At 40.8% G+C, this 22,256-nt stretch overlaps 2 protein-coding genes across 3 annotated transcripts; one reads left to right on the forward strand and one right to left on the reverse strand.

Annotated features, from left to right (window-relative positions):
* Nucleotides 1-363: 363 nt before the first annotated feature.
* Nucleotides 364-17,374, forward strand: pdgfra (platelet-derived growth factor receptor, alpha polypeptide). Of its 2 annotated transcripts, XM_031753650.2 has the most exons (29): nucleotides 364-567; nucleotides 2,988-3,063; nucleotides 3,143-3,418; nucleotides 3,800-4,063; nucleotides 4,418-4,566; nucleotides 5,406-5,565; nucleotides 5,980-6,172; nucleotides 6,447-6,562; nucleotides 6,644-6,943; nucleotides 7,025-7,291; nucleotides 7,438-7,562; nucleotides 7,653-7,821; nucleotides 7,933-8,122; nucleotides 8,279-8,394; nucleotides 8,492-8,618; nucleotides 8,721-8,917; nucleotides 9,880-9,974; nucleotides 10,290-10,422; nucleotides 10,730-10,834; nucleotides 11,204-11,314; nucleotides 11,778-11,931; nucleotides 12,548-12,708; nucleotides 13,016-13,131; nucleotides 13,660-13,782; nucleotides 13,872-13,983; nucleotides 14,067-14,166; nucleotides 14,358-14,463; nucleotides 15,219-15,451; nucleotides 15,535-17,374. In XM_031753650.2, the coding sequence occupies exons 2-29, from the start codon at nucleotides 3,006-3,008 to the stop codon at nucleotides 15,680-15,682; spliced, it is 4,404 nt and encodes a 1,467-aa protein (XP_031609510.1). In that variant the 5' UTR covers nucleotides 364-567; nucleotides 2,988-3,005; the 3' UTR covers nucleotides 15,683-17,374. The 2 variants fall into 2 exon arrangements, with proteins under 2 accessions (XP_031609510.1, XP_039462848.1); XM_039606914.1 differs by lacking the exons at nucleotides 364-567; nucleotides 2,988-3,063; nucleotides 3,143-3,418; nucleotides 3,800-4,063 and having other exon boundaries at nucleotides 4,438-4,563; nucleotides 5,402-5,565.
* Nucleotides 17,375-19,618: 2,244 nt separating this feature from the next.
* On the reverse strand, nucleotides 19,619-20,917 carry LOC120436306. Its single transcript, XM_039607078.1, has 3 exons — nucleotides 20,294-20,917; nucleotides 19,881-20,163; nucleotides 19,619-19,792 (listed from the first exon to the last, which is right to left on the reverse strand). The coding sequence occupies exons 1-3, from the start codon at nucleotides 20,734-20,736 to the stop codon at nucleotides 19,619-19,621; spliced, it is 900 nt and encodes a 299-aa protein (XP_039463012.1). The 5' UTR covers nucleotides 20,737-20,917.
* Nucleotides 20,918-22,256: the final 1,339 nt, after the last annotated feature.

Genomic DNA, 22,256 nt, shown 5'->3' on the forward strand with positions numbered 1-22,256 from the left:
AAAACATAGATATAAGTAAGTTTTAATTTGAGGAAAACCCTTCATAACACGAATCACTAATAAAATTAGTCACAAAATGCAATATCCATCAAAGCTAAACATAATCACATACAACATAAGTTCCCCAAAAATATCTCATGAAGAGTTTTACTTTCAGAAGTTTTGGTATCCGACTAAAGTCCAGTGAAAATGCTATGTTGTGCCCAGATTTCAGCCGGCATATACCCCCGACTCTTACTTTGAAAAGGGTCTCGGAGCTCGAAAGAAGAGAAAGGGGAGGGGGGGTCATTTCCTGGGAGTTATTTACTTTGAGACAGATGATTACTTTTTTTCGGGTGGGAGGAGGGTGGACTGTAACATCGAATCAGTTACAGGTCGATGTAGCTGGAGCGCAGTAGTGAAGGCAGTCGTGGATGCGGACAGAGGGTGGCACATATGCTCTCACAGAGCAGGACCTCTGAGGATTATAACCGCTGCAAAGGACCCTTTATGCTGCGGCGTTTGGAGTGACCAATTCATTGTGGATATACTTACACGAAAGGAATATAAAGCAGGGATTAGTATAAGGTAATTAAGGGGTCGATTGAAACTATTTTTCTTAGTCTTTTGAAAAGTTGTCTCGTTTTGATATAAGTAAAGAGTGGGAAATCTATAATAGATTACTGTTCTGTAAGATTAGATGGAGTTTAATTGTATTCCTAATTAGTTCAGCCAATTAATGCACCATATCATTTCGTATCATATTAGTAGAAAAGTTGATCTAAAAGTTGCATTCACTTAATATGGATCGCAGGGAGCCCTTCGACCCTGCAATTTGTATGCAGGCTTTGCATTAAACAATCCAAAAGGATTTGGGGGTTTGATTTCCTCTCCCCCTTGCACCATATGGTCTCACCCCTGGACGCCAAGCGGAGAGATCATGCTGACTCTGCTGGATAAAAGCGCTCGGTTTTAGGCTCACAGCTGGAGGTGTCAATTCGAAGACTGAAGGCTCCATTGTGGGATGCTGCTTGGCATTTAATGAGAAACACATTGGAAATTGTACATCACATTGTTTTCTAGTCTGTCCCTGGAATGTGAGGAATTAAAATGGAAAATCTGCACTGGGTGCACTTCAATAAGGCTGACTGGAGATTTCGAGCGGCAGCTGAACTGATCCAAGAGGAGAAAAAGAAGAAAGGAAGAACTTTTAGGGTCATGTCACCAACGGGTTTAACAGAGGAATACCGCTTGTGGTCAGAATTTCAAGAGTGAATACTCACAAGAATTTAAAACATTTTAACTGTATTCGACAGTTTCTTAGTTTTTTTTATGGAAAATTATGGTACATAACTGACCCAGTGAGAGCTGAGATAAGCCAATATCAGCTGTTGCTCAACTGTGTCCAAGCCCAGCGGAGGATGCGTTTGCTCTGTGGCGCATTTGTTGAGTCTCCTGCTGGGAGAGCAGTGGAAATAAAAGTGGATCGGGACGTGCACGAAGTCTTACTGCCACTTTAGGCTCAGTCAGATTTACGCGCAGTGGCTAGAGAATTCTTGCCAAGCCAATGCAATTGAAAAATCCCCTCTCGAAATTGTTTGAGACAACGCGAGTGCACAAACATGCCAAACGGATTAGGCATTTTGTCAACTGATTCCCACGCGAATATGTACTTTTGTGCACACTGGGCGCGCTAATTATAGAGCTAAACAAACCCAGGTTACCCATGGATAATTTAGTTCTTTTCGACTGAGCCAGAGCGGGCAGCCACAGGAAACAGCAAAGGGACCAGCAGCTGTATTGTCTGGGACCAGGGAAGTTACAGAAAATGGAATCTAGACCTCCCCGTCACATGTAAAACCTATTTTGAGATATAACAAGAAAGAAAACTACTTAAAGAGAGTTAATTGAAGGGGAGCTTAATCTTTAGCAGTTTTCTTTGAGTAAGCCACTCAAATTATGTTGCCCCTGATAAAAAAAAGAAAAAGTACTTAGATCCCTGATCGCCCATCAGCTTCAAAGAATATGGGGATCATAGTTGCAGAGCTACCTGAAAAAGCCAGACATAACACGATCTTTGTAACGAATTGTTCGGAATAATGGGCTAAATTTGAGAAGGTATGAGACCTGATTATCCAGTTGATAACAGTGTTTTTTTTAAATGGGTACATTTAAAACTGTAACAAAAAGGGGAGAAACAGAACAATGTGCAACCAATTTGTGCTTACATTCCATGCAAAAACTAAATGTGCATCTATAAAGCGAAAAGATAAGCTTTAAGAGAGCGAGTAAGCAAAGAGGGGGATTAGCTTCGATACACTTATAAGGCGGACTGTGTCGCCCTCTATCGATTGGGAACAGCAACCGCTGGCTCCTATTCAAAGTACCACGGAGTTATTAACCCATTAAACCCAAGGTATCATATTTAATGCATGTGTTTTTGTGAGTTTTTGAGACTTCTACATCATCAGCGTGACTTTTTTTTACCCTCAAAAATGATATGAATTGCATGACAATTTTTTAATGACTAAATTGTAAAAATATGGCTTGTGTAGCAAATGTGATACAAATTAAATATCATATATAATCAGATTAAAATTTGATATATTTTTATATATGTATTTTTGTCTAACAAACACTCCATTATCAAAAAATTAAAGATTTCTGGCAGTTATTTCATGGTTCACGTTAAAGGGGTTAAAGGCACAATTGCGACTCACAATTTGAGAATCGTAATTCTCCTCTTAATAAAATAATGGATGCAAATCTGCAATAAATTTCATATCTGTACAGTTTCAGCACTAAAGCAATGTGTGGCACCACAGGCATAGCAAGCGCATGCTCGATATAATTACTTAAAGTTGGGCTTAAAGGAACTAAGAGTCAAAAATCAAAAGTGAAAACCCCACTGATCCATTTATTAAACATTAATGCTTTCAAATTGGATAAATCATGTAAGATCGGATAAAGTGTCCTCGTCTTTAGTAAATAACCGCTTGTCTTTACAGGTCAAAGCATCCATAGTCATGGATTGGCTGAAGACGTTTGTCCTCTTTGGGGGCAGTTTGGTGGTTTTGGTTTCAGGTAAGTAAAACAGTCTGCAGGTAAATCCTTTTGATAGTTTCCCAGCTGTTTCTCTGATGTTTACCAAACTGTCTCTTAGTTACCTCTGGACTGCATCCACCAACCATCTTGTCTGACCAGGAGGAGTTTGTCCTACAGCCTAATTCCCTCTTCAATATAAGCTGCACCGCTAAAACACACGTGGTTTGGGAGGAACCGCTGCAGAAAAACGCCCTGGTTTATCCGGGGTATTACACTTCAACACTCTTCATATACAACGCAACGGTAGAAAACACAGGTTATTACACGTGCAAATATGAAGACCCGGATGAACAACTGGAAGCTGATGAAGCAGAAATTTATATTTTTGTCCCAGGTGAATATGTTAGTGATATGCTATGATATACCATATAACGTTTGCTCGGGCGGGTTAGAGCACAAGAGTGAATTTGTGGGGGTGTCGGTTTTTCGCGTTCAGCGGGCGCCACATGCCATAGGCTGTGAGCGACCGCCACGGGTTCAAATCCGACCCGTGGCCCTTTGCCGCATGTCTTCCCTTTCTCTCTCTGTCCCCGCTTTCCTGTCGTTTCTTCACCTAATCTATCAAAGTTGAAATAGGCCAAAACAGTGAATTTGTTAATACAGCTTTAGAGACATTTAAAGGATATTAGGTTAAATTGTTCCTCACTTTAACAGAGCATTAGCAAAATGAACAAAGTCATGAAGCAAATTATAAAAATCCTCTTTTTGTACCTAGATCCACATGCTCCATTTGTCCCCGAGTTACCCACAGACCTGGTTGTCTCCGCGGACAATTATGGAGTCAACATCCCATGTCGTGTGTCTCACTGGGACTCCTACGTCATCCTGAGAAAAGTCCCCAGTGGAGAGGCTTTGCATGCCTTATACAACAGCAAAGAAGGGTTCTTCTCAAACAACCTAACTCCCGGGCAGTACCAGTGTGAAACCACTCTGAATGGCCAGATAGTCCGAAGTTCTATTTACACTGTAATATCTAATGGTAAGTCAAGACAAGTGTAGTTGTAGTATGATATACTCTCTTTATTAAAAAAGAAATAGGAGCTATAGAGATGGTAAATGGCAGGATAAAGATTTAAAAAAAAGAATAACTGAACAGCTGGAAACACCCCTGTTTATGAAGAGAGGGCTACAGGGTGATCTCACTGCATGACATTATGTCATTATTACAGAAGTGGGATGATTTCACATGCATGTTTGCACTCTCTGTGTGTTTGTGTGTGTGTGTTGGTGTATAACCACAGCTCTGCGATAAATCAAGTCACGGTAATCAGGCTGCCACACGTGATGTGAGAGATTGTGTTGCTGATAAATGCTCTCGCTGGTCCCTCTTTAGACCCTATGGAGGGGAAGGATTTTGAGGATTCTGACATGGAGGTAATAGCCAGTGAAGAGACGTTGCGAGCAGGGCAGCCTTTCAACATCACATGCATCGTTCCTTCTGGCCTGGACTTTCAACAGCAGTGGCTCCATCCTAAAAAACAGGCAAGATGCAGTCATTTCCCTCCCTGTGTTTTCCTATTTTAATTAAATTTAGTCTCCTATACAGCTTCAGCCACTCGTCCACTTCATCTTGCAGTGTGTCCTTCTACCCAGTGTCATTTCCAAGCCAGCAGTGCTGAGCCTTAAATAAGAAAATAATGGTTTTGGACCCAAAGCTAGCAGTGGCAAGTGGAATATAGCTCAGAGGACAGCCTTTAGTGGTTACAAATTATGTGTTAGGAAAGCAGCAACTGAAGGTTGGGTCTTTATTGTGAGGATGTAAGCCAAACACAGCACTTTTGCATGGAGTTAACTGCCACAGCTATCTTGAGGGAAAGAAGCAGTTTAAAAGAAGGGCAATAGGAACCATAGTAAATCTTTGACCCCACTGACCTTGAGACATGTTGGACAGATGTTATCTGCACTTGTAAACCAGCTAAACATTTAATGCTTTTAAAGTGTTACGCTGAAGGGTCAGAGCAAGTTTCATTTGTAACTTATGTTTGTTTATATTCACATACTTAATCTATGTGGCACATTTTGCATGGGATTCCTTTAAGCCCTTTTCCAGAGATGTTCAGGGTAGGAACACAGGACTTATGACTCCTGGTTTTGGTCTCAGCTGCAATTACAGGCTCTTTAAAAGCCTCTGTGATCCTAATTTATCTCCTGTGGCCTAGCAAGTGTTTTAACCATTAGCCTTCAGCACCACGACATACAGATTCTGATATACAGATGTTGTATCTGTAAAAGGGAAAACTCGGTGAATTACAACATTCAGATATCATATTGCTAATATTTTTTTTCTCCGATGATCTCACACTGTTCTTTTGTTTCTATAGGCTAAGGATGCAGTTTTGATGAAGGAAACTTTTCCTGAGCGGGTCGCCTACATCCTCAGTATCCCACGAGCCGCCTCACAGGACAGTGGCACCTATGAGTGCTCTGTTACAGACAAAAGCGGTGAGGTCAGAGTCAAAAAGGTGGCTGTGACCGTCTTTGGTGAGTCATCCCCCAGAAAGCTTTCCTAGATACCATCAATGAGTTTCCAGCAGAGCTGTAATAATGTGAATAACTGCATAAACGGCCAACTTAAAGTCAATTATATCATATATATTTAACATTCTCATCATCATTCAGGTCAAATTAGTAGTTTCGCATATGCACACAAAGTGCTTTCAGCAGTGTGTGGAAGTCATTTTCTGCTATCCGACCATAAAGCATCATCCCTGCTTTCAGCATCAGCTACTGTGTTTTATAGGATGGGTTCAACAGATGTGTGTCAGGTCTTCATTTCACCTTCAGCCTCCCTGTCAATGTGCCTTCTTCCCAGTCCTTGACTTGCACCACTGTTAACTTTTCCTCACTCACTTTAACCCATTTTAACCTGCAGTCGTCTGCTTTTTCCTTTTGCAGAGGAGAATTCCTTTGTGGCCATGGACCACAGTGGGATTTTATCCACAGAATTTGTCCACAGTTTTGAGGAGACAGAGTTTACTATCATTATTGATGCATACCCAGCCCCCAAAGTGACATGGATGAAAGATGGCAAAGACTTACAAGTGAACTACTACCTCTTTACTACTACTAGCCACCAGGGAGGAAATCGGTGAGGAAAAATATTCTTTGTTATTAGATTTATAGGTAGGAAAATTCAACACTGACATTATTGTTATTTAGTTTGAAGGTCTTATGCTGGTTGTCTGACATAACATCTCCCATGAGAAGCAGCAAAACTAGCAACATTTTTTTAAAAAGACATGTATGACAATGAGATGTAAATATGATTTTAGTGTAAAAGTCCAGAGGCAGATTGTGTGCTCACTTTACACATGTGGGAAACTTATTTAAAATTTATAGATATTTATCATTTTCTTACCCAGGTATCTGAGCACTTTGAAATTCAGGCATCCTCTGGAAAAAGACAATGGAAATTATACCATAATTGCTCAAAGTGGCTCTCACACTGCTCAGTTCTCCTTTAACCTGCACATGAAAGGTAAGAAAGACAGACTGGCAGACCATAGAGTATTTACGACCTATAGAAGATTTATGACCCACTGTATGTGTCTTCTTTCAGCTCCCACTGCAGGGATGATCCCATCATCTTCAGTCCCTCTGCTGCTGCCAAAGCTGGACGAGATGGTAGTTACTCTCCACACCCCTTTCACCTTGACCTGTCATGGACAGGAAAACCTGGGCTGGGAGACGCCAATCGATGTATCTGAGCAAACGCAGGAGGACCCCAACGGCTTGTTTATCAGCACCATCACAGTGGATAGTGCCACAGCAAGCCACACTGGCTACTACACGTGCTTTTATAGTAGAACTTTCGTTGAGGATACAGCAGAATTTAGTAGAATCTACATTTATGTTCCAGGTATGGAGTATTCTGAGCTTGTGTGTTTTGTGTGTTTGATTTTATTTTCTGGTGTGATAATCTTGTTTTATTCCTACACAGACCCCGATGTCCCCTTTCTGGAATCACTGATACCTTTTGGCTACCACGTCCTGTCTGGATACGACGAGATGGAGATCCAGTGTCGAGTGTCTGATCCAAATGCTAACGTGACTCTGATTAACAGTGACACCCAGCAGCCTGTGCCTAGTATTTATGACAGCAAGAGGGGCGCTTTGGGGATATTCACTGCTGGAACCTATGTCTGCAAGGCTGTCATAAATGGACACGAATTCTACAGCGAGGAATACATCGTCCATGGCTCGACAGGTGCGTTTTCTTGCGTTTGTGAATATGTAAGACAAAGACACAAGTTTAGCATCCTACATGTTAATTCTAAGCTTTCAGCTTGAACTTCTTTGATCAAGATTTACCTCTACACCATCATTTTAACTTGATAAAATGTTGTATCACAGATGAGCTGGATGTTGAGTTGACAGCGAAAAAGACTGCTCTGCTGGTGGGCGACACAATAACTGTCACCTGTGTGGCTCGGGGATCTGAGATTCTGGAAGATCACTGGAAGTATCCTGGCAAACTGGTGAATGTCATTTTGACTCCAACTGTATTTAATGTTGTTTTAAAATTGTTTGCAACTAAGCATCTCTGATGTCCCTTTTTTGTTTGGCAGGCAAATCGTGGTACAAAAACAGTGCGAGAAAATAAGAGAACTCAGGAGATCTTTTATACCCTGACCATCCCACAAGCTTCAACCAAAGACAGCGGCATCTACTCTTGCTCCATCACTGACATACTGAGTAACAGTGGCCAGACGAAACAACTAGCTATTCAAGTTTATGGTATAAAACCTTCCTTATCCAGAGTGAATATCATGTATACTATTTCTGAGGTCTTTCTTTTTACAATGATATATTACTGATTATCTTTTGGACTCTCTTCATGTCTCGCAGCAAGTGAGTTCTTGTCCGTCAAGCCAGAGTTCAGAGAATACGAATCTGCAGCGCTGGATGAAGTCCGGGAGTTCAAGGCTGTTGTCAACTCCTTCCCAAGTGTTCATGTCAGCTGGTTTAAAGATGGCTACCCACTCAGCGATGTGACTGCAGAGATCTCCACCAGCCTCCAGCAGACCAGTGAAATCAGGTGAAACGCCACTAATGGCAGCAGAGCTAATGACAACCTCAAAGTAAAATTCTCATGCATTAGCTACCTTACCTTTTAATTAGTTAGAGTTGATGCGACTGTGAGCTGTCACTACTGGGTGCTTATTGGAACTTCTGGTTGTGTTGTTCTTTACAGCTACATGAGTGTTCTCACCCTGATCCGAGCCAAGGAGGAGGACAGCGGGAACTACACCATGCGGGTGGAGAACGGAAACCAAAGTCGTGATATCAGTTTAATCCTTGAAGTCAAAGGTCAGAGAAATCAAATCCCATGAATACTGTTCTGACAACCTTTTAGCCTCAGTTAAAGTCTGTGTTTTTTCTCATGCTTACACTGACTGTGTTACAGTGCCTGCAGTCATTGTTGATCTGATGGACGTCCACCATGGCTCAGCTCAAGGCCAGTCTGTGGTTTGCATTACCAGAGGGCAGCCGACACCCATGGTGGAGTGGTTTGTCTGCAAGAATATCAAACAGTACGTCCAGTCTTCTTTGAGAAAACATTCATTTGTTTCTGGACCTCTCTATATACACACATGCAGTCGCTACATAGTCTTTTTACTGCTGTTACCATCCAGTTGCGCTAATGATTCGTCTTCGTGGGTGCCCATCCCTGCCAACTCCACTGAGATCACATTGGACTCACACATTGATGAAGACAATAACCTGGAGAGTCAGGTCATGTTTGGTCATCTGGAAAGCACAATGGCAGTGCGCTGCCTGGCCAGGAACGAAATGGCTGTTGTCAGCAGGGAGGTCAAACTGGTGTCCAATGGTGAGAGCACACAAACATATTTCACTGCATCCTCTTCAATAACCTCCTTTTTTTAACCTAGCTTTGAAACGATGTTGTTTTTTCCACCTTGTATCCTCCAAATTTCCTTTAATTTTTGACGCTCAGGGTGTGATGTGCTCTGTAAAGACTGTTTAGGGCTAGCTTAGCTCTGCCAGTGTTGTAGCAGCTGTCAGCTGATGACTTTTTAGTGGCACAACTGATGGTGGGTGACAGGGGATTTCTTTAAATCACCCTGCCTTTCTTTCTTTAGCCAAGACTCCTGAGTTTAGAAAACACAAACACTGCAGTTCTTTCGCTCGCGAGGGCAGCCATGAAACGTCTCATGACTGTCTGCGTCTTTTATTTATACTTTTCTGTGTGTCTGTATGTGTGTGTGTGTGTGTGTGTGTGTGTGGTAGAGATAACAGAGTTATTCTCAGAACTCAGAGCTGAGGTTTTCACTTCTCTATATCTAAATGTTCTCTGAAGACAGGAAGCGGTTAGTAGCTGCATAGGTTCATCACACAAGTTACTAGGTGAAAAGTCACATAGACATGTGCTTAATGACATGTGCTTAATGATAAAATAAAAGATACATATAGCTGATCACATTGTACAATATCCTCTTCTGACAGTGGGTCATCAGGAAGGGGCTCTTCTTCTGACAGCTAATTTTGGGACTCCAGGAATCACTAGGCCATTTGGTCCTTTCAAATGAGCTTTACAATTTCACCCCCATCTCCCTACAACAGCTCCTCACCTCCACCCCATCCCCCCCACTTCTGTGTTGTTTTCTCAACATGACTTTTTGCTTAACTCTCTGCACACCCTGTGGTTTTCATATTTCTTATGTAATAAATAAAGCACATTTCACTGCAAGAATTTCAGTAGACATGTTGCATCCACCTGATTAATGCGTGATCCATTTAACATGTGTGACTGCTGGATTTCCTCTTGAACAGGCCCTCACCCTGAGCTGACTGTAGCTGCTGCTGTGCTGGTGCTCCTGGTCATTGTCATCATCTCACTCATTGTCTTGGTTGTTATCTGGAAACAGGTATTGTTGTGATCATTTTTGCATTTTATCCCCACTTCTCACCTGCTCACCTGTTCATCCATTTCTCTTTTTTCAGCATACATAATGAACTGCAGATTTTACTCTGAGATTTCAACTGGACACTGTTAGTCTTTTCACCTGCAAGATATTTGGATATTGCATAATCAGCTCCTGAACTTAAAATTTTCTTTCGAGACAATAAAGGAAATTTAATTTGTTGGTGGATCTGCAAAACAAAGACCCCAATACTGTTAGAACAAAAGTAATTTTGCAAAGGTTAATTAAGCATCTTTTATGCAATTAACCATCTTCCAGAAACCACGATATGAAATCCGCTGGAGGGTCATAGAATCTGTGAGCCCAGACGGTCATGAGTACATCTATGTGGATCCCATGCAGCTTCCCTATGACTCGAGATGGGAGTTTCCCCGTGACAGACTTGTGCTTGGTGAGCTGACAGTCGTTTTTTATATGCTAACTCTATAGAGGCTCTGTGGCCTCCCTGCTGGGATGTTCCAGCCAGGATGGCTCAGTCTTTCTTTGAAGTTAGGGTGTGATAAACTAATCCAGCTTGAGGTTTTTCTGCCTGGGATTTGTTTTGAGTCAGTGATCAAGGGGACAGTCAATCACTGGAAAGAGTCACAGATGAGAAAGCAGAAGCATGCAAAGTGTGTATGGATGTGTTTGTATGCCTGAGCAGTTTCTTTTGTTTTTATCACAAGGAAATTGATCCCCTGTTGTCGCGTCTTTCACAGGTCGTATCTTGGGCTCTGGAGCCTTTGGGAAGGTGGTAGAGGGCACCGCCTATGGACTCAGCCGCTCGCAACCTGTCATGAAGGTGGCAGTGAAAATGCTGAAACGTGAGTTTAACAGTTGCCATGTCATAACTGCTGCCAATTCAGTGGTAAATAAAATAAGCCTTGAAAAAATTCTAACAATGAATTCAGTCAGTGGCACAGGTCTGTCTATATACATTATCATATATTACTGGGAAAACAGCTGACAGCTGATTTTATTTGTTGCAGGAACTCAGGGGGGTGGTAAAGTGAAAGCTGTAAAGACAAGAAAAATACCTAAGAGTTTTCACTATAGTGAAGACAGGACACTACAGTGAAAGATTTTTGTCTTTAGTCCCATATCTTATGATAAAAGTCTCTAGATATGGGACTGAGTGGCTTGTGGTTGCTTTGACTGTGTGTGATAGTCATGCTTGCTGTACCTTCTTTCAGCCACAGCACGCTCCAGTGAGAAACAGGCCCTGATGTCTGAACTCAAGATCATGACTCATCTTGGACCCCATCTCAACATTGTTAACCTCCTGGGAGCATGCACCAAGTCAGGTAAATAACCCACACAAACCAAGGACATAAAGACACATAAACACATACACACACACACACACACACATAGAGACACATGCACACACACACACAAACACACACACTTTCATAAGCAAACATGTAAGGTAGTATAATGACTGTTTATCATAACCACTGTTGCCTCTCCTATGTAATTTAGTCACCACTTTACAAAGACACACAAACAATAACACCCACATTTGCATGCACGTACTCACACAAACACTCTTTCAGATTTGGGAACTGTAGACATTTACAATCGTAACAGCCCAAAAAGATTGACAGCCTTCCTCAGCTCTTGCTGGGTGTGGTATTTTAATAGGCTTTTTATGGGAAAGTGGAGGCTTGCCCTCTTGACTGTGCTTTTAGCCTTTTATGAGCCTCTGATAAGATTAGCCTGCAGACTGACGCCAATGCACGACTTCATCTTCTGTGTTGTTCCCAGGCCCTATCTACATTATCACTGAGTACTGCTTCTATGGGGACCTGGTTAACTATCTGCACAAGAACAGGGAGAACTTCCTCAGTCTGAACCCCGAGAAGAACAAGAAGGAGCTGGACATCTTTGGAATCAACCCTGCAGATGAAAGCAGCAGGAGGTACAACATATAGAAGATATTTCTCACATCTGCACATATATCACAAATAATGTATTTTCATTTGTGGAATGATATTTTTTTTTTCCGTGCAGACAGTTATCAAAAGGTACTTTGCAAAAAGACCAAACATCCTCAAGTCTTTACAAGCCCAAGCAACCGTTTACAACACATGCACTCACATTGTCCATCTACCCCCAATCAGTAACTCTATCACCAGTTTCTCCATGGTTGAGGAGGTTGTCTGGCATCTTTGCCTAATCAGATCACAGTCTGAAGTGGTCTCCGCTTTCAATTTAATTGCGTTACTATGGAGGTACCTGTTAATTGTGTCCACCCAAATCCTCATGGTAAAATAGCAGCCCTCTCTCGCTCTCTTTTGAGGCTCATCTGTGTTGATGGATGACTCACAGTGACCACACCTCAAAATGACCATAACACAATTTAATCCTGGCTACCATGTTATCCTCAACCACATCTTCCTCTAACCTCAGCCTAGGGGAGTGAGAGGATTTAAGGACACACACACATATAAACTGACATGCACATAATTTGTAAAATGTATTTTTGCTATAGGTTGCCATCACTAACAACGTTCCTTTCTTGTCTTTGCTCCCAGTTATGTGATCCTGTCATTTGAAAGCAAAGGGGACTACATGGATATGAAGCAGGCTGACAGCACTCAGTATGTGCCCATGCTGGAGATGAGCAATGCCTCCAAGTACTCAGATATCCAGCGGTCTAACTATGACCATCCACCCTCACAGAAAGGCTCGAGTGGTACGCACCGTCTTCCTGTCCTGCTTCTTGCTCTGCCCTCAGAGTTATTGATGTGGACTTGTTTGGCCTTGGTGCTATGTTTGAGTCAGTGTTTTAGCCAGGGGGTACACCCTGTCAGAATTTTAGGACTGGTAAAACCCTGTAATTACATGGAGAGGATAATTGCAGCACATGCATAATAATGCCTCATTTCTCCCTGCCATTAGTAAAAGCCAGGTTTGCGCAGGCAGTGCTATATTTGCAATACACGTTGAACATATACTCGCATAACGCTTCAGGGTATGTTTGTGTGTGTTTTCTAAACCAGAAGGTGAAATGGAAATCATGCTGTCAGACGACGTAAATGAAGGCCTCACCACCACTGACCTGCTCAGCTTTACCTACCAGGTGGCCAAAGGCATGGAGTTTCTTGCCTCCAAAAATGTAAGTTTAAAAGAAAAATTTTTCCACGCACAGATCTACAACCTTGCATTCCCCTGCTTCCCTCTGCACTAATCGCAGGTTGTAGGTTTTGTGCTTTAACCTATATGAAGACAGCCATACTGGCCAAAGGGGCGAACTAAGGAAATCAGCGGTTGTGTGATAAGCAGTCCCGTGAAGGCTGCTGAGCCCACTCCAGAGAGAGGCCAGGAACTGAATATAGTAGCAGCACAGCCAGAGCTAGAATTACCAGACAGGGACGCACTGCAGCCAGAAGTTTTTCATTCAGCTTCATAGTTATTATCCCTAAATATCCAGTGGTCACAGACATCCCTCCAACTGGCATGTATACACAAAGAGTATGCTTTATAAAGCATTATGAAACTGCATTAAAAATGTACTTGAGAGAGTAGCTATGGGAGCAGAGTGTACTGGTTTGAGCTGGAAGAGAATATGAGTTTAAGAGAGAACTGAGAACAGCTATGTCGTTCAATGAAGTGCCAATCAGGTTTCCTTACTTTCTTTCAACAGTGTGTACATCGAGACCTTGCAGCCAGGAATGTCCTTCTCTCTCAGGGCAAGATAGTGAAGATCTGTGACTTTGGACTGGCTAGAGACATCATGCATGACAACAACTATGTGTCCAAAGGGAGCGTAAGTGTTTCTTAATTCTAATTATACTGTAGTTTAAAAAAATAAGAGATTCAACAAGAGCTGAAGATTTTGTTTCTGCTGTAAAACAGACTTTTCTCCCGGTGAAGTGGATGGCACCAGAGAGTATTTTTGATAACTTGTACACCACTCTGAGCGACGTCTGGTCTTACGGCATCCTCCTCTGGGAGATATTCTCCCTGGGTGAGTACCAGCAAACCTCTGTTAAAGAAAAGCAAATCCAAATATTGGTTGAGAAACTCACGTGAATATGTCTCTGTGCAAAGGTGGCACCCCGTACCCAGGGATGGTGGTGGACTCGAGTTTCTACAACAAGATCAAGAGTGGATACAGGATGTCAAAACCAGAGCACGCACCTCATGATGTGTATGTAGGGGTTCACATAATGGTTATACAGTTGCTTTGTTGGGGTGTTAGTTTCTGAGCTATATATATATACAGCATACTATATACTGTATATACAGCATCTGGAATCTGTCAAGATAAACTTACAAAGTGCAAGACAGCTTGTATGTTCTCGACAGTTGCATCAGATCACATGTTTGTTGCTTTTTCAGGTATGAGATGATGATGAAGTGCTGGAACAGTGAGCCAGAGAAGAGGCCATCTTTCCTGGGTCTGAGTGAAACAGTAGCTTCGTTGTTACCCTCCAGCTATAAGAGGGTGAGTCTCCTTGTGACCTCTTACAGCCTCAGAGCTCTGTGGAATCTTAACACCTGCTTTCAAGATTTACCTCTGCTCATGCTTGACCTCATGGTTGGACCTGTGCATTCTGTTACCCTTTTATTTTTTTCATTTTCTGGCTGTTTATTGGCTTTTTAGGTATCATTTACCAAGCAAAGTATGTGTTTAAAATGCAGGCTGTGTATTTAAAGCCCTTTCCACTCCCTCTACATTTGGATTTTTTTGTAAGCTCTCTCGCTTTTTCTTAAAAAAAACAAAAAACAACGAAAAAACCCCACATACACACAAATGCAAGCACACAAACCTACAAGTGATTAGAGTGCAAATGCAGCAGCTGGATGTCAGAGCGGCTGGCCTAATGACACAGCCCCAGTTCTTGCCTCCAACACCCAGTCTTAATGACCCCACTACACATGGCACATCAAACCGGCCTCACCTCTGCCTTCCCCACAGTGTAAATGGCTGGTGGCAGAGCACGAACCAGCTCCTGTTTTAGCACCTCACGCTAGCATGAGATATGTAATTTTCAGTTTAGATCGCACCATCCAGCTGGCAAATGAGCTAGTGATTACACACAACATACCGCACTTCTCCAGTCCTGTGGCTCCATAGTGCTATGTTTATTCTGTGAATTGAATCATCATTGCTTTTGTGCAACAGGAAAAAGTTATATCTTTTGTTTCCACCATGTAATGGTATCTAGTTCTAATGGGCCCATGTTGTTTTTTGTTCAGCAATACGAAAGAGTAAACCACGAGTTCCTGAAGAGCGACCACCCTGCTGTTACTCGGGTATGCATGGAAAATGAGGACTACATTGGGATCGCCTACAAAAACCAGGGGAAGCTGAAGGACAGAGAAAGTGGCTTCGATGAACAGCGGTTAAGCTCTGACAGTGGCTACATCATTCCCCTTCCTGACCTGGACCCTATATCTGACGAAGAATATGGAAAGAGGAACAGACACAGGTAAAAGTCAGTGACTTTTGCTGCAGTTCACAGTGTTACGCTTCAGATGAGATTAACTTGTGTGTTCTTTATGCCCCCTGTAGCTCTCAAACATCTGAAGAGAGCGCCATTGAGACAGGCTCCAGCAGCTCCACCTTTGCTAAGCGCGAGGGTGAGACTCTGGAGGACATCACGCTGCTGGATGAGATGTGTCTAGACTGTAGTGACCTGGTGGAAGACAGCTTTCTGTGACAACTGCTCAGCCTGTATAGCATGGGCAGAAAAGACAAGGGGTGTGAGGATATGGGAATCTAGAGAAAGACCTGTAAATGAACCAAAGACTTTTCTGTCAACCCTCTAGCCCCGCCATCCCTCCTATCAGTCACCCCATCAGAGAGAGAGGACAGAACAAAACCACTTCAGTATCTGGATGACTCTGTGGTGACATCGCTACCCCTCGGACATTGCCCCCCCGTCCCCGTGGGCTGGAGATGAGAGTGAGCAGAAGGTTACTCAAAGAACTCAGAAGACTCAGAGCCTGTGTGTTGGAGACATCTAGATAAAAAAGATCAAATTTGTCTTTGTACTTTGCAGAGCTTTATTCTATCGGGCATTCTTTTAACAGCAATATAAGCAACAAGGGACAAATTAAACATGTTGGTCAGAACTTTGATTGAACACCGCGGGACGTCATTCATATGGTATCTATAAAACCACTATAGTGCACTATTTAAACTATATGATTCCAACACTAGCAACAACTTTGGCAGGTAAACACACTCCATACTCACCTGCTGCAAGAGAAGCACCTGATGCTGGTACAATCAGTAGCAATACTTGGATTTTAAAGCACAAAATTTGGACTATGTGCATTTTTTGTATATAACCATTTAATGTATTCAGTGGTTAAGTACATACAGTAATTCAAATTTATTTTTTTACTTTATCAGTATATAAACATGTTTAGTTTGTGAATACCGAGTAGATTTTGACCACAGCGGTTTGTATGGTTAGGAGAAATGAGCTTCTGAGTTGCTTCTTGGCACTGCGCTTTTTGCAGAAATACAAATTCAAACATTTGTTCTCAGATAAAGTCCCCAGTCATATCTGTCATATAGGCTTTGTCTAACGAAGTGTGATTGTAATGTAAATAGCTTCAGAGTTGTTATATAAGAAAGAATTATTGGGATAGCACTCAAATATTTTATAAACACATATTAAGCTTGTCCACCCTTATTCACACGATTGAAGACAATAATTTTGTGAAATCCAATACAAAAAAAGGAGATAATTCTCCCTTCTTCAGTCAGAGAAACATTAAAACATCACAGTAGACAGTCAAAAATATTAGTTTTCTCATGGAAATGTGAGAATCATAAAATAATAGAGATCAAAAGACTTTTGCATCAGTAAATATGGCAGCATGGCCAATAAAAAGTATATAGTGCTTTACCAGAAGGTTACATCCTCTAACCTCATATTTTATCTGTTGTCCTGATGTCTATTAGCAGGTTCTAGTTATAAGAAGACAGTAGATAAACTACAGATTCATTTTTATATGATGTCATACATCAATTATCTGTAGACTCTTTATAACCCTCTGTATCTTCCTGCTGCTGAACCAGCTGTGCCACTGCCTCCTTCTCTTTTACTGTGACATAAACTACATACAGTTGTTGCACTTTCCTGTCTTTTGGTCTTGCTGTTGTCGTTTGATGTTGCTGACAAATTTGCCCTCGTTTAGTTTTGGTCTTAGATGCTTAAGGCAGGCTGTATGGATGTGAATGTTTGTGGTGTGGGAGAGTGATGTGTTGTTGTTAGTACCCTACCTGTAAGTAAAGGTAATCACACCCAGTATGATGATTCAATACTGTGCTTCATTATTTTACATCATGTACATTCAGATGATTTATATTTCAATAAATGATTTATAATGTAAAAAAATCATGTTCTATTGCTCTTTGTGATTTTTAAGCATTGCACACCCAAACAGAAAATACATTAGTAATAGGAAATTACTTCTGGGGCATTTTTCAATACAGAATAAAGAAAAATAAAGTGGTTAATTTAAAAAAAATGCTTACAGAGATATAAAATGCCATGGAAGATGCAACAAAATAAAAATAATTAGAATAATTACATAAATGGCATTCATTCCCTACATCTGACTATAATATTCTAATAAACTAATACAAATTGCAAAAGAAATAGAATTGCTTTTTGCCTAAATCAGTGTCATTGTACGCACACAAACAAATACACACAAATAACCAATAATGAAAGAAATACCCTGATCCTGTCCTGGAAGTACTATACACACATTTTATTGAGTAAAAGTATTAAAGTACACATGAAAGACAATTTCTGCATAAAAAATCTCACGCTGCGTGGTCAGCAGTTTACAGTTTTTCTCAGTCGCTTTGGTGCGTTTCTCAGAACACCATCAACATTTGCACAGCAGTTAGTGCATTTCCCAAAACAATTAGTGCAAACTGCAAAACCTAGTGGATAGCCTGCAAAAGCACGTCACATGCAGAGAATTGATTATCCATACCGCAAAAGCAAGTATCCATGTCAATGAAACTGCCAGTGCCATCAAAATGAAAAGTCTTGACACCATCTGTATGAACAAGATAGTCAAATGGCATTGTCATGTTTCCACTATGACAGTTTATAATTTCAGTGTTTCCCATTGCAAAAACAATTGGTGACACCTGAAAATGCTGACGACAGCACTATGGCCTACCTGTACAGCCATCTGAAATGTGCAGTGAAGTCACTGTAGATGTTATGGGAGTCTTGGGAGTAACTGAGACACTGAATACGTAGGTTTCACATTTCCATTGTGTAGAAGTGTTTGTAATCCTACAGAATTGTGCAAAAGAAAAATATGCTACAGTCACTTGTTCACTGTAGAATACATGTAAACATAAAATCACCCATTTGGTAGAGCTGTGCACTAATGTGAACAATAAACAGCACATGTAACAGTACAGTAAATCATTCTGGCACATCCAGACGTTCCTGTCTGTCTGGCCACATATTTTCATCTACATCACAACAGATGTTATCCCTCGCAATGCAGCGAGGAAAGTATCTCCTGGAGTGGTGAATCCATCCTCTGCAGGACTCTGCTGTGATGTCATCACAAGCTTTTGTAGATTCAGTATGCACCTCATGCCAATCCTGTATGTTGGTTTACATTACAGTTTTTTTTAATTGGTTTGGCACTATTTTCATAACTAAAGTGTGCATTTTCAAATCTCTCAGTACAAAACTCACATTTGATCACATTTGTAACACCACTAGTCATTCTTTCAAATCAGATGTCATGATTTCATTGCATTTGCACATATTTACATTCCACGTAATCATTGTATCAGAACACATGATCACTGTGATATAGTTTGAGAACATTTGCTTTAATCACCCAAACAAAACAGTAAGCTCTTTTTTCAACTTAGTACTTTTACCAATCATTTCATTCAGGAGAAAATAATACAAGGTAAGCGATTCAAATTGTCCTTGGTGATGAATGAGTGTAACTGAACTGTAAAACTGTACACAGCAAATATTACACTTATGTTCAGACATAAAAAAAATTATATAACTATACATATACATACACACAGACACACACACACACACACACGAAAAAGGGAGAAAAAAAACAAGTCATTTACATAAGCAAAATATATTTTTATTTTATTTTATTCTCATCACTTTTACACAATTAATCAAGCCGGTCATTAACATTGGGCCATAAATTTTCATCAACATCACAGTGGATGTCTTCGTTGTTCAGGCACCGTGGGAAAAATCTCCTGGCATGACGAATCCAGGCTTGACATTGCTCAGCAGTTATATCACCACAAGCTTCACACATGGCTTGAAGAAGGGAGACATGCTCATGGGGATGGCGATCATACACCTTCCACCTCCATGTAGAGAAGAATTCCTCAATTGGGTTGAGGAAAGGGAATATGGTGGAAGATAGAGGGTCATGAAGCGAGGATGTGTTTGAAACCATTCCTGAACCAGCTGTGCATGGTGGAAGCTGACATTGTCCCACACAACAACATAGACGATGTCTTCTCCCTGACAGGCCTGCTCCAGTTCATTTAAAAAACTATCAGGTGTTCAGTGTTGTATGACCCTAGAACTGGTCTACAGCCTACCACACCATCTTCAGATATAGCTGCACACATTGAGATGTTTCCCCACGTTGTCCAGGGACTTGGATGGTAGCCCTTTGTCCAATAAGGTTACGTCCTCTGCGTCTAGTTTTGCCAGATTGAAACCGGCCTCATCAACGAAAATATACTTGTGATGATTCACAGCAGCGTCCAGCTCCATCACCCTCTAAAATGATAATTTAGTTAGTTTTTTTTTTTACAACTAATAGTTGTCAGTACTGTTACAGTAATTGCATGCCAGTTTAGTGTTGTACCTGAATATATTCTGAACGCAGTTGTTTCACCCGGACATTGTTCCTCTCAAAAGGAACCAAGTAAATTTGTTTCATGGAAACTTGGTGCTTCTTCAAAAGCCGGGCAATCGTTGGAAGGCTAATTGATGGCACATTGGCAAAGGTGTCATTGCTGTTCTCAATAGCCTGTTTGATTTCAGACAGCCGTATGTCATTCCTTGCCCTGACCATTTCCACCACAGCCAACTCCTGCTGGTCAGTCAAAACACGTGGGCGACCACCACCAGGTTGTCTCCTGTTAATTCTGAGGACAATCATATACTGTCAATATTGAAGTATTACCAATCACATTACTGTAAACTGACAATTACATGTTGTTCATCTATACAATAGGGTACTATTTTTTAGAAGTGAAGTTGCTATAGCAGACATACCGGTTTTCTTGGCGAAAAGTTTGGATGATAGAGCTGACAGTTGACCTTTGTAAATTAGGCTGTACCAACCTGGCAGCCTCAGCCATGGTAAAGCCTCTGTTAACCACATGGTCAACAATGATGGCCCGGACTTCATTAGAGATGATGGTGCGTTGAGCACCACCACCTCTTCCTCTTTGTCTGTGCCCACCTCTCTGTCGAGGAGCACCACCACCTCTTCGATGAAGGTTTCCTCTCCCTACGAGTCTATCCTGCTCCATATTTGAACAGTGCAAAGTCTCAAACACAGTTCTACTTATATGGTAACTAATTGTGATCATCAGGGGGAAACAATTAGCAATTAGTATTTCTAGATTGAAAGCTCTTGCAGCAATGTGTAACTTACAAATGACCAGACAACAATCAGTCAAGTTGAAAATCCATGGACATAATGAATGATTCATTGATTAAACATTAAGATCAGTTGAATTGAATGACAGACAAATGTATTAAACTGAATGATAAGAGATGCAAATCAAAAATTTTATAGGGATAACATTATGAAAGGCAGTAACTGTGAACGAAACATTTATTTAGATGAAACACTTATTTTGTGTAGTGAAAAGGATATTTTGCCATTATGTGTATTGTACTAACGCAATTGGAAATATGCTGAAATGTTTGAAAAAGGTGCACTTTTGATGATCTGTTGCGATATAAGTACGAAGAGTTTTGAAAATGTACCAATTGCTTGTGGAAACTGCGCCAAACCAATTAAAAAAAACTGTATATATATATACTTGTAGCGTAGGGGATACTGTAACGCGATTCACCTATGACTGGGTAGAAGAGGCTTTTCATTGGTTGCAAGTAAGAGTAACACACACCAATTTTCATTAGTGTGAGATAAGGTTCACCTGAGAAAAGTAATTTATGGAGATTTTCATGGAAACTCCTTAAAAATAGGGTTTTCAAAATGGGTGTACAAATTGTTTGACAAGATGTTCAACAATTTTGAGTGCACTGACACAAGCAATGAAATGAAGACTATTAGTTGTATGGACAATGACTATTCAGCCGGTACAAGTATAAATAATTGTGACATTCATGATAGAAGCAAGGAGATAGTGATGAATAGCAAGTCAAAAGTGACCATTCTTTAGATATTTGTACTTACTCAACTGCTTCATGTCCAAAGGCATTTGCCTTTGTACGAAATGAACATGAAACCGCCACAAGGTTGTGCCAAAACGACTACATGTTGTGGAGGTTGAACTAACTATTGTGCAAAGTTTAATTCTGTTGTGAGAAATGCACCAAAGCAACTGAGAAAAACTGTAATGTGAGACAAAGATATGTTATTTTTTCATCTTTTGTTACAAAATCTTATTTTTAAAATGCATTTACTCAAAATTTAAATTCTAATTTATTTCAAGCGACCCCAACTGGTCATTGCTTTCTTGCAAGCAACAGTGTGACAAAGAGGTGGAGACTTATTGTTACAACAGAACGAACTGTATTTATATACCTTTAATATGATGTTAATCTAAATGTAAAGTGGAACTTCAAATATCTATTAAGGCAAATTCTACAAAGTAGAATAAAATGAAAATGTCAAGGACAAGTATTCACAAATTGTACTTTAGCATAGTGTTTCAGCAAATTACTTAGTTGTGTCACTCCACATCACTCATATTTTATGTGCCAAAAAGAGGTTAATAAGATAACATAACACCAAACAGTGTCTATATACTGTGCAATCTAAGACACTGCCACAGGGGGGCGAAGGTCTCCTCATGAATCACCTTGTGAAATCGCCAACTAAACGGAAAATGTATAAAGTATAAGGTCAAACATGGTTCTGTTCTAGTTTATCATTGTCTGTGCTTTAGTGTCTGTTTGTGTGCTTCACTACTAAAAAAAACAATTAAAAAAAAACTTCAACTGCATTTGAAGACACTACAAGTGAGTATTAGCTGTCATT

Source organism: Oreochromis aureus, linkage group 23 (assembly GCF_013358895.1).
Source record: "Oreochromis aureus strain Israel breed Guangdong linkage group 23, ZZ_aureus, whole genome shotgun sequence".
In the NCBI taxonomy this organism is placed as follows: domain Eukaryota; kingdom Metazoa; phylum Chordata; class Actinopteri; order Cichliformes; family Cichlidae; genus Oreochromis; species Oreochromis aureus.

What these genes read in the sequence shown, in the direction of transcription:
- pdgfra (XM_031753650.2), top strand. Translation starts at nt 3,006, where the DNA reads ATGGATTGGCTGAAGACGTTTGTCCTCTTTGGGGGCAGTTTGGTGGTT. An exon ending in AGTTTCTTGCCTCCAAAAAT is followed by an intron (nt 13,132 to 13,659) that starts GTAAGTTTAAAA and finishes TTCTTTCAACAG; the next exon opens with TGTGTACATCGAGACCTTGC. An exon ending in CTGGGAGATATTCTCCCTGG is followed by an intron (nt 13,984 to 14,066) that starts GTGAGTACCAGC and finishes CTCTGTGCAAAG; the next exon opens with GTGGCACCCCGTACCCAGGG.
- LOC120436306 (XM_039607078.1), bottom strand. Translation starts at nt 20,736, where the DNA reads ATGAATCATTCATTATGTCCATGGATTTTCAACTTGACTGATTGTTGT. An exon ending in ACTTTTCGCCAAGAAAACCG is followed by an intron (nt 20,164 to 20,293) that starts GTATGTCTGCTA and finishes GATTGTCCTCAG; the next exon opens with AATTAACAGGAGACAACCTG. An exon ending in TGCGTTCAGAATATATTCAG is followed by an intron (nt 19,793 to 19,880) that starts GTACAACACTAA and finishes TTATCATTTTAG; the next exon opens with AGGGTGATGGAGCTGGACGC.